This window comes from Pieris rapae, chromosome Z, assembly GCF_905147795.1.
Source record: "Pieris rapae chromosome Z, ilPieRapa1.1, whole genome shotgun sequence".
Taxonomy (NCBI): domain Eukaryota; kingdom Metazoa; phylum Arthropoda; class Insecta; order Lepidoptera; family Pieridae; genus Pieris; species Pieris rapae.
Genome location: NC_059534.1, coordinates 9,579,235 through 9,591,793, shown reverse-complemented (window position 1 = coordinate 9,591,793; position 12,559 = coordinate 9,579,235). Strand labels below are relative to the sequence as shown.

Genomic DNA, 12,559 nt, shown 5'->3' with positions numbered 1-12,559 from the left:
TTATTTCAACAGCATAAAAGTCGTCTAATATCATTTAAGTTCTTACAACTATTTGAATACCGAGAATTTTTTTCATTCACCGTTGCAATGTTGTACTTACCAAACAAATTGTACCTACTCACAGCAGCATTTCCTAGAATCCGTTTACAAACTGAGGAAACTGCGAAAGCTATTACTTAATAAGCAAACAACAAAATGAGCATCTCGGACATGTAATTCATACATCTCAACATTATTATAAATAATGTAATTAAATTATTCATATTAAATTTTAAACTTTCAGAATGCTTTTATATCTGTGTTTAACTGTAAATACTCGATAATCTTCTGTCAGATAAAAGTGACTGATCATACCCTATTTGTGGATAACTAACTAGATTTTTTTTTGTATACAAGGGCTGGGGTGACAGATCAGTCTAACACTCGTAGGCTCGTAGGCTTATACATTTTTTTATCTAAAAAAAATATAAGCGATACTTTTTCCGCGCACGTGAAGTTTTAATGCGACGGTATCGAAGCGTAATTTAGAGTTGAGTACGCGTCGCCGTATGGTGGCGCTATGGTCGATATTGGGACAGGCGGTGTCCGGGTCACGCATGGATCGATAGAAAACACTCAGTAAGCAGTCTCGGATTCCGAACCCCAGTGCCAGTCCGCCGAGGAACCTCGGCGGCTGTAGATTGTCCGGGCTGCCGTAAATGGTTCAACAATACGCGAAATGAGCGCACGCTGGCGTAGCGAAGCGCTTTACTTAGCGTTCGCGATCGCTGTGCTGCCACATGCCAGTCCAGTCGAGTGAGTACTGAGCGCGAAAATATTTTTTTTTTTGTAGTAGATTCAACCACCATCAGACAACTGTCTAAAAACTTTATTTTTTTCCTAAAACTTTTAAAAGTTGCCAAAAGTTGCTCTGGGACCAAATGTTTAATAGTTAAACCGTGTTTGACTACTTTTACCTCAGTTTTTTATGTTTTTAAAACTTTTGTCAGTGATAGTTCAACTTAGCGGGAAATGCAATGTTGCGCGAGTCTCTCGAACATGATTGGTAGTTGCACTTTGATATTTAGTTTACAACTTGCAATGTTTACGCCTTTGGAAATGCATTAATTTTAAGCAATCCTTTATTTGGAATGAAATAGATGAAAATAATCTACATTTTTGTGAAATGTGATTTTAAAATCAGGTATATGAAATAATAAAATGAATGAGTGTCGGTGTACCGTGCAGTAGAATTTATTGATTCGAAAAAGATTTGGCCAGACGTCGCAAACTCTTTAAAGAGTACAACGAACGCTTTCTTAAAATTTTAAGTACATTGATCTCAATTTCAAATTAAAGCATTACTTCTGTTTATTTAATTAGCTTTAACAATGGCACATGCACCTTTTAGTACGTACAAAACTAAGGATATATGAATAAATACAATTACAATTTTTATGTACAAAATAAGTATAATCCTATATTTTTGGATAATAAAATTATAAACGCATAACTTGGGGATTTCTCGTAATTACCATAATATTCCTAACTATTATTTAAATAATAAAAATTAGTAACTATTATTTAAATACTAATTACAACACAACACAACATATAACATTATTTTTTTCAGCGTTTAACAATTTTTAAAATTGTAAAATAAATTATTGAAAGTATTAAATGATTTTTTATTGTTTTAATAACATCAATCTTTCCAAAGTTTATTTTGACTTCACATATAATTAAAACTACGATGCCTGTATTATTATTTATAATATAACATACGCTGTATATAACAATATATAAAAACAATTGTACAGAGTAGTATAGAAATATATTTTGTATTTTTTACACAAATCGAATTATATTTTTTTTATTTATTAATTTAGTATAACCGTTTTTCGTATTATGTATATAACATACATAATAAATATACATATGAGAGTATGTTATTTTTACTTCAGTTTTTTGCAATGACTAGACCAAATTCAAACCAAAATCAACTTCAAACAAAAATTCAAACAAAAATAACTCAAATTACGTAACCATATTTAGAGTATTTTGGGAAAATTTTTTATTATGAGTATTCGTTATACCAACTCCGTACATGTAATTTTCTGAAGAAAATACTTTTCAAAATCTCCATAAAAAATTTCTTACAAAGGACAATCACTTAGTTTATCCCCGATTTATCGCAAAGATTAATAGAACGATGTAAGTTATTTTTAGATAACTAGGTTAACGCTGAATTGACATCATATCGTAGAATATCACCACCATTATTGTAAACAATGCCGTAATACGCTAGAGTACAAGCTATTATATAAAATGATATTATAAATTGCCCTAATATTTTGTGATAAGCTTAGTTATATGCTTATCAGTATGAAACTGATTATTAATTCGGACGGGTATTTACATTTCTGCATATATTTTTAAATTCGATTTCATATGTCGTAATTTTGGGTTTACATACCATACCAGCAAATATTAAATGCGATAGAATACACTGAAAGAAAGAAAGAAAGAAAGCTCATTTCAAACTCAGGGAAGTCCTTAAACTTAGGGTCCTTCTAGAAAAGAGCGTACAAATTCTTAAAAGGCTGGCCACGCACTCACGAGCCCTCTAGCATCGAGAGTGTCCATGGGCGGCGGTATCACTTAAAATCAGGTGAGCCTCCCGCCCGTTTGCCCCCTGTTCTGTAAAAAAAAGGTCGCACTGAAACCATTTAAAATTATTTTTATAATTTAATAAACTGTTATATCTTTACACCACAGCTTAAAAATATTTAGTAAATTACTAAATGTATTAAAAGAATACAATATTATTGAATCCTTAGATCTTAACACTTGCGAGCTTATAATATTGTTGAGAAAAATTCCCGATAAAGCCTCGTTCCCTTTTAATATTAATAGAATTTTCTAGCGTGGAAAATTGTTTATATGATCTCCTTACGGCGGTTTACTGAAAGAACCTACTTTACTAAATAAACAAGATATAGCAGGTAGAAAAGCTGAAAAGGGTTTCAATTTAAGTCTTTATGTCTGAAAGTGACGATATTTTTGTACCGACTTTGGTTTATATAATACATGGATAGAATATTAGTATTTTTTTTGTTAATATTTATTTATTTATTTCTGAACGGAATTTCAAAATTAAAAATAGTTTTAAAACATGAAAGATTTTAGCCATTGAAGTCAGAGCCTCAGATATCTATTTCTTGATTATTATTTTTGTCTAATGGACATCAGTTTGTAATCAGCCATCAACGGCGTCGAATTTTTGAGTTTTAGTCGACTAATGTGCCGGTTTTCCTTATATTTCCTGCACCTACGTAAAATGGTGCACAACCGGGATTCGAGCCCGCCGCCACTCAACGTTTTACTAAAAGATCCAACATCCTATAAACCTATTTATAATTACACAATTATACACAAAATACAATTCAAACAATTTAACTGACGAAATTTAGTAAAGTGTTGTGACTCCAAAGTACTGAACATTTTCCGAATAAGTTATGACTTAAACGTCTGTGTTACCAGTCATTAAAAAAAATAGCCGGCATTAGAACCTACAAGAATTATAACAACTTATGTAAACATTGTTTATTTTAAATTAATTATTAAATAACATTATACATACACGAGCTGATACCGTATTCCGATAGCTTGCTTATACGGAACTCAATTCCACGCTCGAGAGAATTGTGGAATCGACTTTCCGCAGATCTATTCTCACGTACGAGAGTGCTTCAGGAGAGAGAAGCAAGTAGGATTATGCGGTTGTTAATACAGTATGCTATTTATAACACGAGCGTGTTGGTTCTATTAAATAATGTTTAATGTCCTCTCATAGTAAGTATGTATGGCTATAGAGATTCGAAGCAAATTTCTTATATGCCACGGTTTAATTGTGTTATAGTTTTATGTAGAATGAAAATAATTTTCATTACCTCAGTGAAATGAGAGATTATTTTGAGCTTTTGAAATTTCGGCGAGCTTATTTTAATTTCTATGCAAAAGAATACAATATATGCTACGAATGCAATCGTCATATTAAATTTTAGTTTTGTCTGCTCAGTAATACTTTGAACTTTAATTTTAAAGCTTTGTTTATTTATTAAAGTTAACCACATCATGTATTACAAATTGTATGGCAAGAGACTGGACGGTAGGAGTATGATTTCATGGAAGATGGTACTTGTATGGGATGCAACTTGTACACTGGCCTCTTACCATCTACATGGAACAAACAACAGAGCTGGTGCGGCTTGTGATGCTGAAAAAGCTAAAGCATGCAAATACATGGATCTAGACTTCGAATATGATTTTGCCCCATTTAGTGTTGAGACCCATGGTCCGTAGGGTCCTAGTGCTATGAGGCTTTTAAAGAAAACAGCTAAAAGGTTAGTCGAAATCACAGGAGACCGAAGAGCTGGCAGCTACCTCGGACAAAGAATTAGACTAGCTATTCAAAGACGAGAACGCTGCCAGTACGCATATATTCAAAACCTGCCTTTGAATCTGTAAATATTTCTGTTATTTTGTTATATTTTCTATGGCTTTTAATTTTCAATTCAAAGAATGTTATTTTTACGTAGTATTATTGAATATATTGTAATTTATGAATTTTGACTTCTAAAATATATATTTTAACATTTGACATATGCATGTTAGAGTGAACACAGTTGACTAAAATTGAGACGGCTAATGGCGACGTGTATCTCACTCGTATATATAGGTATATACATATTAATATAGTGTTTCTCATGTAAATAAAATATATGTTTTTGCAAGGAGAAATAAAGTTCTTTAAACATTAGACATATGACAAATAATTTAACTGTTTCAATAATTGACTTTACTAGTAATTTTTTGCTTTACAATGCGGATTAAGATTAATATAAGCACAAATGTACGACGTAGTCTTGAAGTTAATTGAATGCTACCTAGTACCTACCACTGACATCTGATGTATATATGTGGCTTACAGTTTAGTGTCGTATACATCAAACACAGACGTATTAACACTGACTTGGACGTATTGAAATACACAAACCAAATAGTTTGGTCCGCAAACATTAGTGTCTTAAAATTAAATTTAATAGAAAAGAATTAATGCCTTTTGTAACGTCAACTAAGTTAATAGGGATTGCTGGTGTTTGTTATTTATAATACTAAAAAACTCTCCGAATCGGAACTGACAGGAATTATATTACAAAGGGCATTCAAAATTTTACATACGTGTCGATTTGACTGCCAAGTAAGGTTTGATATTTTATATTACTGCGTGCTTCAGTTTCCTTACAGAGAAAATATTTTTTACACATATATATTTTGCCAAAACGGACTACACCCAAATATTTTGGCATGCGCCTGGACAAACGCTTGACATGGCAAGACCATTTAAAAATCCAAGAAGAAGCATGCTACTGGTAGGCTTCGTAGCATGAACTGGCTGTTAGGTAGAAAAGCCGCACTCGTTCTGGAAAATATACTTCTCATATAAAGAACTGTATAAGCAATATTCAATTAATCTATGGAAATCCTGCAGCGGCTACAAAATAAAACACTGCGAAATATGAGCGGTGCGCCATGGTTAACACAGAATTCTGCAGTCCATAAATATTTGAGAATTACCACTGTCGAGGAAGACATTAAAAGATCAATCGTACAATACAAAAGGAGACTTCTTCGCTAGCTAACTAGCTTCGGGCCTCTTGGAAACGACAGACTGTCTGAATCAGCTGAAAAGGGAGAAACTTGCTGCAGTCTGATAGTTTAAGAATTACGGAGGGACATTAAACATTATTGGATTTGGATATTTGGATTCAGATTGCTGAATAAGGCTGATTGCATGGATTAATGTATATATATGGCCATAATCACTTGTTTTTAATTAGAAAGGGGGCAAACGGGCAGGATGCTCACCTGATGTTAAGTGATACCGCCACCCATAAGCACTCTCAATGCCAGAAGGCTCGCGAGTGTGTTGCCGGCCTTTTAAGAATTGATACGCTCTTTTCTTGAAGGACCCTAAGTCGAATTGGTTCGGAAATAATTCAGTGGGCAGCTAGTCCCACAAAGTGGTGGTGCGCGGCAAAAACTTGATAACAGAGACAAACACACAGAAAATAAAAATCATCCTTCGCTCATTTTTTTGTGTAATTGTTCGTCGTATATTTTACAAATACTTGAAATATTTCACTGGAAAATCTCTCTAAAATAGCAACGTGGATTGCATCCATTTATTACCTGAAGAGTGTGCTTGACAAGCGCAGGCTTGAAGCATGAGGGTCATTAGTTTTCAGTCAAACGGTCCGAACCTAAGTGTCTGATTCATAATTAAATCTCTAAAACCTTTATTATCTAAAAATCTATGAAATCCAATTTTGTTCATCGAATACTAACACAATATCGTTTAACATTCTTTATCGTATTTACTTGAAAAGTAAAGCGATAAATAAAACCTAAACCCAGAGACTGATCGCCCTAGACTTGTTATCTGGATACGCCCTCTTATTTTTTTTTAAATTCAATAGTTTCTACAAAACAACATTCTATGTACATAAGCATCAGAGCATTTTTCTGGCGGAGTGTGGAGCGCATGTAACTTTTAACCCTTTTTATTCCTGAAGACCTTGCAGCTGCAGGTGGCAACACTCATCTGTTTTGGTATCTATACTGTTACAGATTTTTCGTACCGCCGATTCTTCATCTAATTTGAATACTAAAATCTTCCATCTGCTTGTAGATCTAGTTAACAGTTGATTTAGCCTTTTCTCGGTTTAGTTGCAATATGCAGGGGATGGTGCACAGGGTCTATTAAAGACACGATTTGACGTAGATCGTCGCGCCTAAGGCTGCTGCATAAATAGCCTAAAGGTTAATCAGGCCCTGACTAAACCAGTAGCCAGTGTCTATTTACTATTTACACTAGCCAAACTTGATCATTAAACTCATTTAATACCACAAATATACATACAATGAAATCTCGCATTTTTAATGTATCGGCATTATAAACGCGAGGGTTTGTATGGATAGATGTTGTGATTGTATTTTTTTGCTCTTTTGAACACCAAATACCGAAAATACGACATAACACCTTCATCCACTCACGTCTTCAAGTATTACATTAGCACTGTAACAAAATAAAACTAAAAAAATATGAATAATAAATTTTCAATCGCACTAAGACATATTTAATTATTCTCGTCTCGTATTTATATTCCTTGGATGCTGGGCAATTATCGGGGAAAATATTTAATTCACACTTCAATATTTTCCGAGGCAAATAATATTATAACTTTTATTATCTGGGTTTATTTTGTGCAGTCGTTCTAAGTAGGAACTTTATTAAAATATCATAAAGCTTTCGCTCTGAGCTATTTTCCTTCATTATTGGAAAGCTTTTTATAATAAGTTAATATTTTATGCTTACATCAGAATAATAAGAAAATGATTTTACGATGGTAAATGGATTTGCTCGTAATATTCTTGTTATATTTTCTTTGAGGATAATGTATTTTATTATGCGATCATTATTTTACAACAGTTCTTTGAACCTCTAAACTTTGGAATTTATTTTGCCTTCTATCTATAACAACAATTCAATGTTTTAGATATTTATATACTTACAAATATCTTAATATATATAAAGTACGTGTGAAGTTGTTTGTCCGTTATGGACTTCTATCAACCGAACCGATATCAATCAAATTTGCACACCGTGTGCAGTTTGATCTAACTCAAAAGATAGAAGCTTACATCTCAATTTATACCTGCAATATTATTTTATTGCGAATGTTTGTTAATTATTTCATACAATTCTAACAGATGACGCTAATTGTTAAAAGTACCAACGTTTCACATAAGTTCTCCTACCGTTTCCCTTGAATAGTTTACTACTATGTAATATAACAACAAAAACAACCTTAGCCACAGAAATGCTTGGCAGAGTCTGCTAGTATTATATAAATAAAAAAGACATTTTGTTTCCATCATACAGTAACCAGTGACAAGTTGTCTAACCCTTTTTTTAACATATGAAATGTAAAAGTGTATACTTGTTTAATATATTTTAAGTGTAAAATATATTAAACAAGCTTGGCCGAATTTATCGGCTTTATTACGTATGAACGTAAAGCCTTATTTGATAAATGAGCTATATTCCAAATAGAAATAAATGAATTCAAACCATATACCCTATTTGTAAAACTCTAAATTTATATTATTTGCTTGTTTAAGGTGTGATACAAAGATAGATATATTATTTTTTATATATCGCAGCAGTAACACAATTTTCAATGTAAGCAGAATAGATAAATTTCGACACATACATTATAAAAAAGTTAAAACTTGCTTTATAAGTATAAAAACATTTCACCCACGTTAATAGGTTACGATGTTTTAAAGAGCTGAAATTCTTATCGATAATAAATGTGCCCCAGGCTGATTGCCCACGAATAATTAAAATCAAAAGGAAATTGTATTCGTGGCACACATTTCAACCCTCCGGCAGCTAACCTTCAGCCACTAACTGTGTTTATTTCCCAAACACGCTCAATTTCAAACTATTGTGAAAATTTTTAGTGCTCTTGTTGATAAAATAAGTAAAAGTATTTATTATATATTACAGATTTTAAAATGTTTTTTTCACATTAGTGTAAACCATCGTCTAAAGCATTGCTATACCTATATAATAAAGACATAAATCATTTATTTTTATACATAGTAACAAATAAAGTGTAGCTTATTCATTTCCACAAAATACATCTATCTTTAACTTAACTTAAAGAACGTTAAGGCAGAATACAAATAACGCGCACCACCACTTACTATGTGGTTCCTTCAAAAAAGAGCATACCAATGCTTGAAAACCTGGCAACGCCCTTGCGAGCATTCTGGCATTGTGAGTTTCCATGGGCTTATTACATCACTCAACATTAGGTGAGAATACAGCCTGCTTGCTTCCAACTACTTAAATAAAATGAATACGATAGAAGTACATTATAATACCTATCGACCACTCCTAAATAAAAATCTACCAACATATAAATATAAGTTAATATATAAAAGGTATGTAAAGCCTGAGAACAGACAAATAAGTCTCCATCCATTTGTAAATTGTATTAAGAAGTCTTTGCTGTAGTATACAAGAGAAGAATCTTACGCAAAAACGCATCTAAATCCATTTTTTACCAACTGAGATAGACATCTTAATCCAAATATTGAGGGGAATGTGCTAATAACCAATCATTGTTACATTACATATCCATCTGTCGATACAAGCTAAACCACCAGTTTAAGAAATAATTAAAAGTATTTGATATATTTTAAACATAGACGTATATTTTAATATTATTTGTACGGTTTTATTTACTTTAGATTATTAAATATGAGTGTAAAGAGCGAAGAGATTGTATTCTATCCGTCGACAAAAATTAATTGTCTTCGTAGGGTTAGGTTATTGGTATGCAAATAGGAGATTGATCGACCTTCACGGTCTGATCTCAGATAGTCTTCAATCGGATACATTATTGGGTTCGGGCGTTAATAACTTTTCTTGTAAATTTGCTGTATTTCTATAACAACAAATTGAAGTAAATTAACAATACATTACCCGTTGAATTTATATATGTAATTAAATGAAAGTGCGCCATCGACATCACATACCTAAGTTACTACCAACAAAGTCTCCAATTGCCTAATAGCTTGTAACAGAATAAAAAACTCCTGTATATAGGTTAATCTGTTTAAGTTCCTCCGCTCAGCATTGAATGCACCAAATCTTTTATCTTACAATTCGTTTGCCAACTATCCTGAGCCAAATATAAATTTTACATTACATAGATAATTTATTCTAAAATACAAACAGTTTATGAATATTATCTTTATAATATATATATAACCATCTGTGGCGTAAGCCAGTTTGATCTCCGGGCTCCCTAGTAGGGGACGGTAACTCTAAAGAACAAAATATGCTCAAAGTTTCCAACTCCGACGAACAGCACCATCTGGTCAGGTTATTCCTTGTTAGAAGTTATCAGTAAAACAATTGCTAAACGTATTACCTATTAATATCGTGTCTACCCTACTTACCATTAATAAAATGTTAAGGCTAATGTACCCAGTAACTATATATTAACCATATTTTAACATTGCGCGAAACTATAAGCCCTTGTCAAAGTTCTGTTTTAAAAATTATCTTATAACTTTTAATTAACTTAATGTATCGAAAATGTTATAAGATCATTAAGATATTATTTTCTTAATTATGAAAAAATGTAAAAAAATATAACTTGTTAGAAAAACCTAATATGTTATACTAAAACATATGAAATTTTTGTTATTTATCTTAGTTTATGTTCTTGTTTATTTATATTAATTTATGTAAGTTATAACTAGTACTGGAAAGTAATTATTATCAAAGCAAAAGTGCGCAGGCGCTTAGATATCTTGGCAAGCGTCTGGTTGACACAATTAGAGAACCTGGAGCTGACAGCTTCCGCGAACAACGAAGTTTACTATCGAAATACTGCCAGCCATGAACAATGCCTCAAAATACAAAGTTTATGATCTACGTTAAGCTGCTGTGTATGTTTATTGATTTAAAGCGGGGATGGTATGATTAAAGATTAATGGATTTTCCTAAAGGAGAAGATCGTTAGGAAACCTGTAGTCCATAACCGACCTTCCTTATAAAGATTTTTTATCAATAAAACACATGCAGAAATTAATGGATAATGATGGATCCAGTGGATGTTTATTTGATACGGTATCGCCAGGGTTATATTAAAATTTAACAAAATTATATAATTAGCACAATCTGTCACGTTCCCCTTAGCCCTAATTAATTTTGTTGTAATTAAAAATGTTCACTATTATAAGATCACTGATTATGTGGGCTTTCACGGTCGTGTGTGTTCGTTCTGTGCCTTTTAACCCGAGACGTATTTTCTGGAAACGGAAACAGGACCCGCAGGTTGTGAAATGTCAACTACACACAAGCAGCGAAAAATATCAACTATAAAAGAAAAAATAATATCAGTAGAAAATAAACCACAGTATATAATTTATTATCCAATAGAAGTTTACATGTTTCTTTATCCATAAGCAATTGATAACGTTTTACTATTGAATAAATTTCCTATGCATGCATAGTTATATAATACACGATACAATGGCCTCGCCTATTTTGTTCCCAAATAAAGTGTGGATTCGCGTGTCGGTCTGACCTCAAAAATGTATTCGTGTATGTAAATAGCTTCAGCAGACCTTCAACAAGCAAAAACTGTTAAATTTCTAATATTGTACAATTATTAAAACGATGTATGATTTGTATGCAACTTGATTGTAGAAATAAACTTTGTAAAAATTATTATCTACAAATCTAAATAATAAAGAAATGAATGAAATTCTCGGAATGGAATATTTTATTCCCACGTCAAGTGTTCATATAAAATTTCATAAATGTTGTCAGGAATAGCCTCAACGCTGAAATATTGGCAATATTCGTATAAATATTTGAGATTTTCAGCCAATAACTAGATATTCAAATAGTGAGGAATTTTATTGGAACTGGAATTGGAATTTTTGTCGAGTAAATATTTTTTACTTACATTCAAACAAGCAAAAAGCTTATTGAATAAGTAGACTGAATTGTGATCGGTTTACCTTCTATTACATAAAAAATAAAAAGATATGTACTCAGTTATAATGCATAGTGTTCGAAATTTAAATTTACAATCCCTATTGATTCAACGTTGACTTTTCAAATATAAATTCTATAAGCAAAACCTGAAATCAATAAATACAACTCAACTTTAAAACTCAAACTTTAATAACTGACATTAAAAAATCAAAACAAGAAAATGGGCATTTATCAGAACAATGCCCTTGTAGAAATAAGCTATCAACAACAATATTACAGAACATGAAGGCAGCTATCAATGTTCATACAAATTGGTATACAATTTTCTAGTGTGTCAATTTTTTATGCGTGATTGATTGACATAATGTTATAATACTCAGTTACAATAATGTTGGGTTTCGTTATTCAATTCAATTCTGAAAATACACTTGTGTTATGAATGTGCAATATAAACTGATATTTTAAATTTGTTAGATATATTTGAGTTGCTGTTGCCTGCTTTTACAACTCGTTCCAAATAAGTTTAATTCGTGGGATCTGCTTGGCATGTGAATGAAATGAAAAAAAAAGAAAAAAATTAAAAAAAAAAAATTAAAGATGAGTGATTGGAATAACGACGTGTTCACTAATCACAATCAAACAGAACGCGATGTTGTATTTATTTTGTTTTATGCTCTCACTGTAAAGTAATTATGGATAATGTGTGGATGCGTTCATATCTACTTAAGAAGATATTATATTTTATGATACTTATTACGTTCGTTTGTGATCTTTTGTTCTTTTATCTTTAACAATCGCTTAAAATTAACTTCATAATGCTTTCGAAAATTGGCAGAGGGAACCGTCCGAGATCCACACAAACTAAACAAATAACCAAGACAAGAGACATTGATATTAATATCCTTATTAGGATATTCGAAATTATTT

General features: G+C 31.8%; 1 protein-coding gene across 1 annotated transcript in view; it reads left to right on the top strand.

Moving 5' to 3' along the window:
* Positions 1 to 666: 666 nt before the first annotated feature.
* The window catches only part of LOC110999040 (gamma-aminobutyric acid receptor subunit beta-like), a 28,571-nt gene continuing 16,678 nt past the window's right edge, over positions 667 to 12,559 (top strand). Inside the window, exon 1 of the mRNA XM_022267917.2 lies at positions 667 to 795. Coding sequence (XP_022123609.1) covers positions 719 to 795 — 77 coding nt within the window. The 5' untranslated portion in view covers positions 667 to 718. The remainder of the gene's footprint in view (positions 796 to 12,559) is intronic.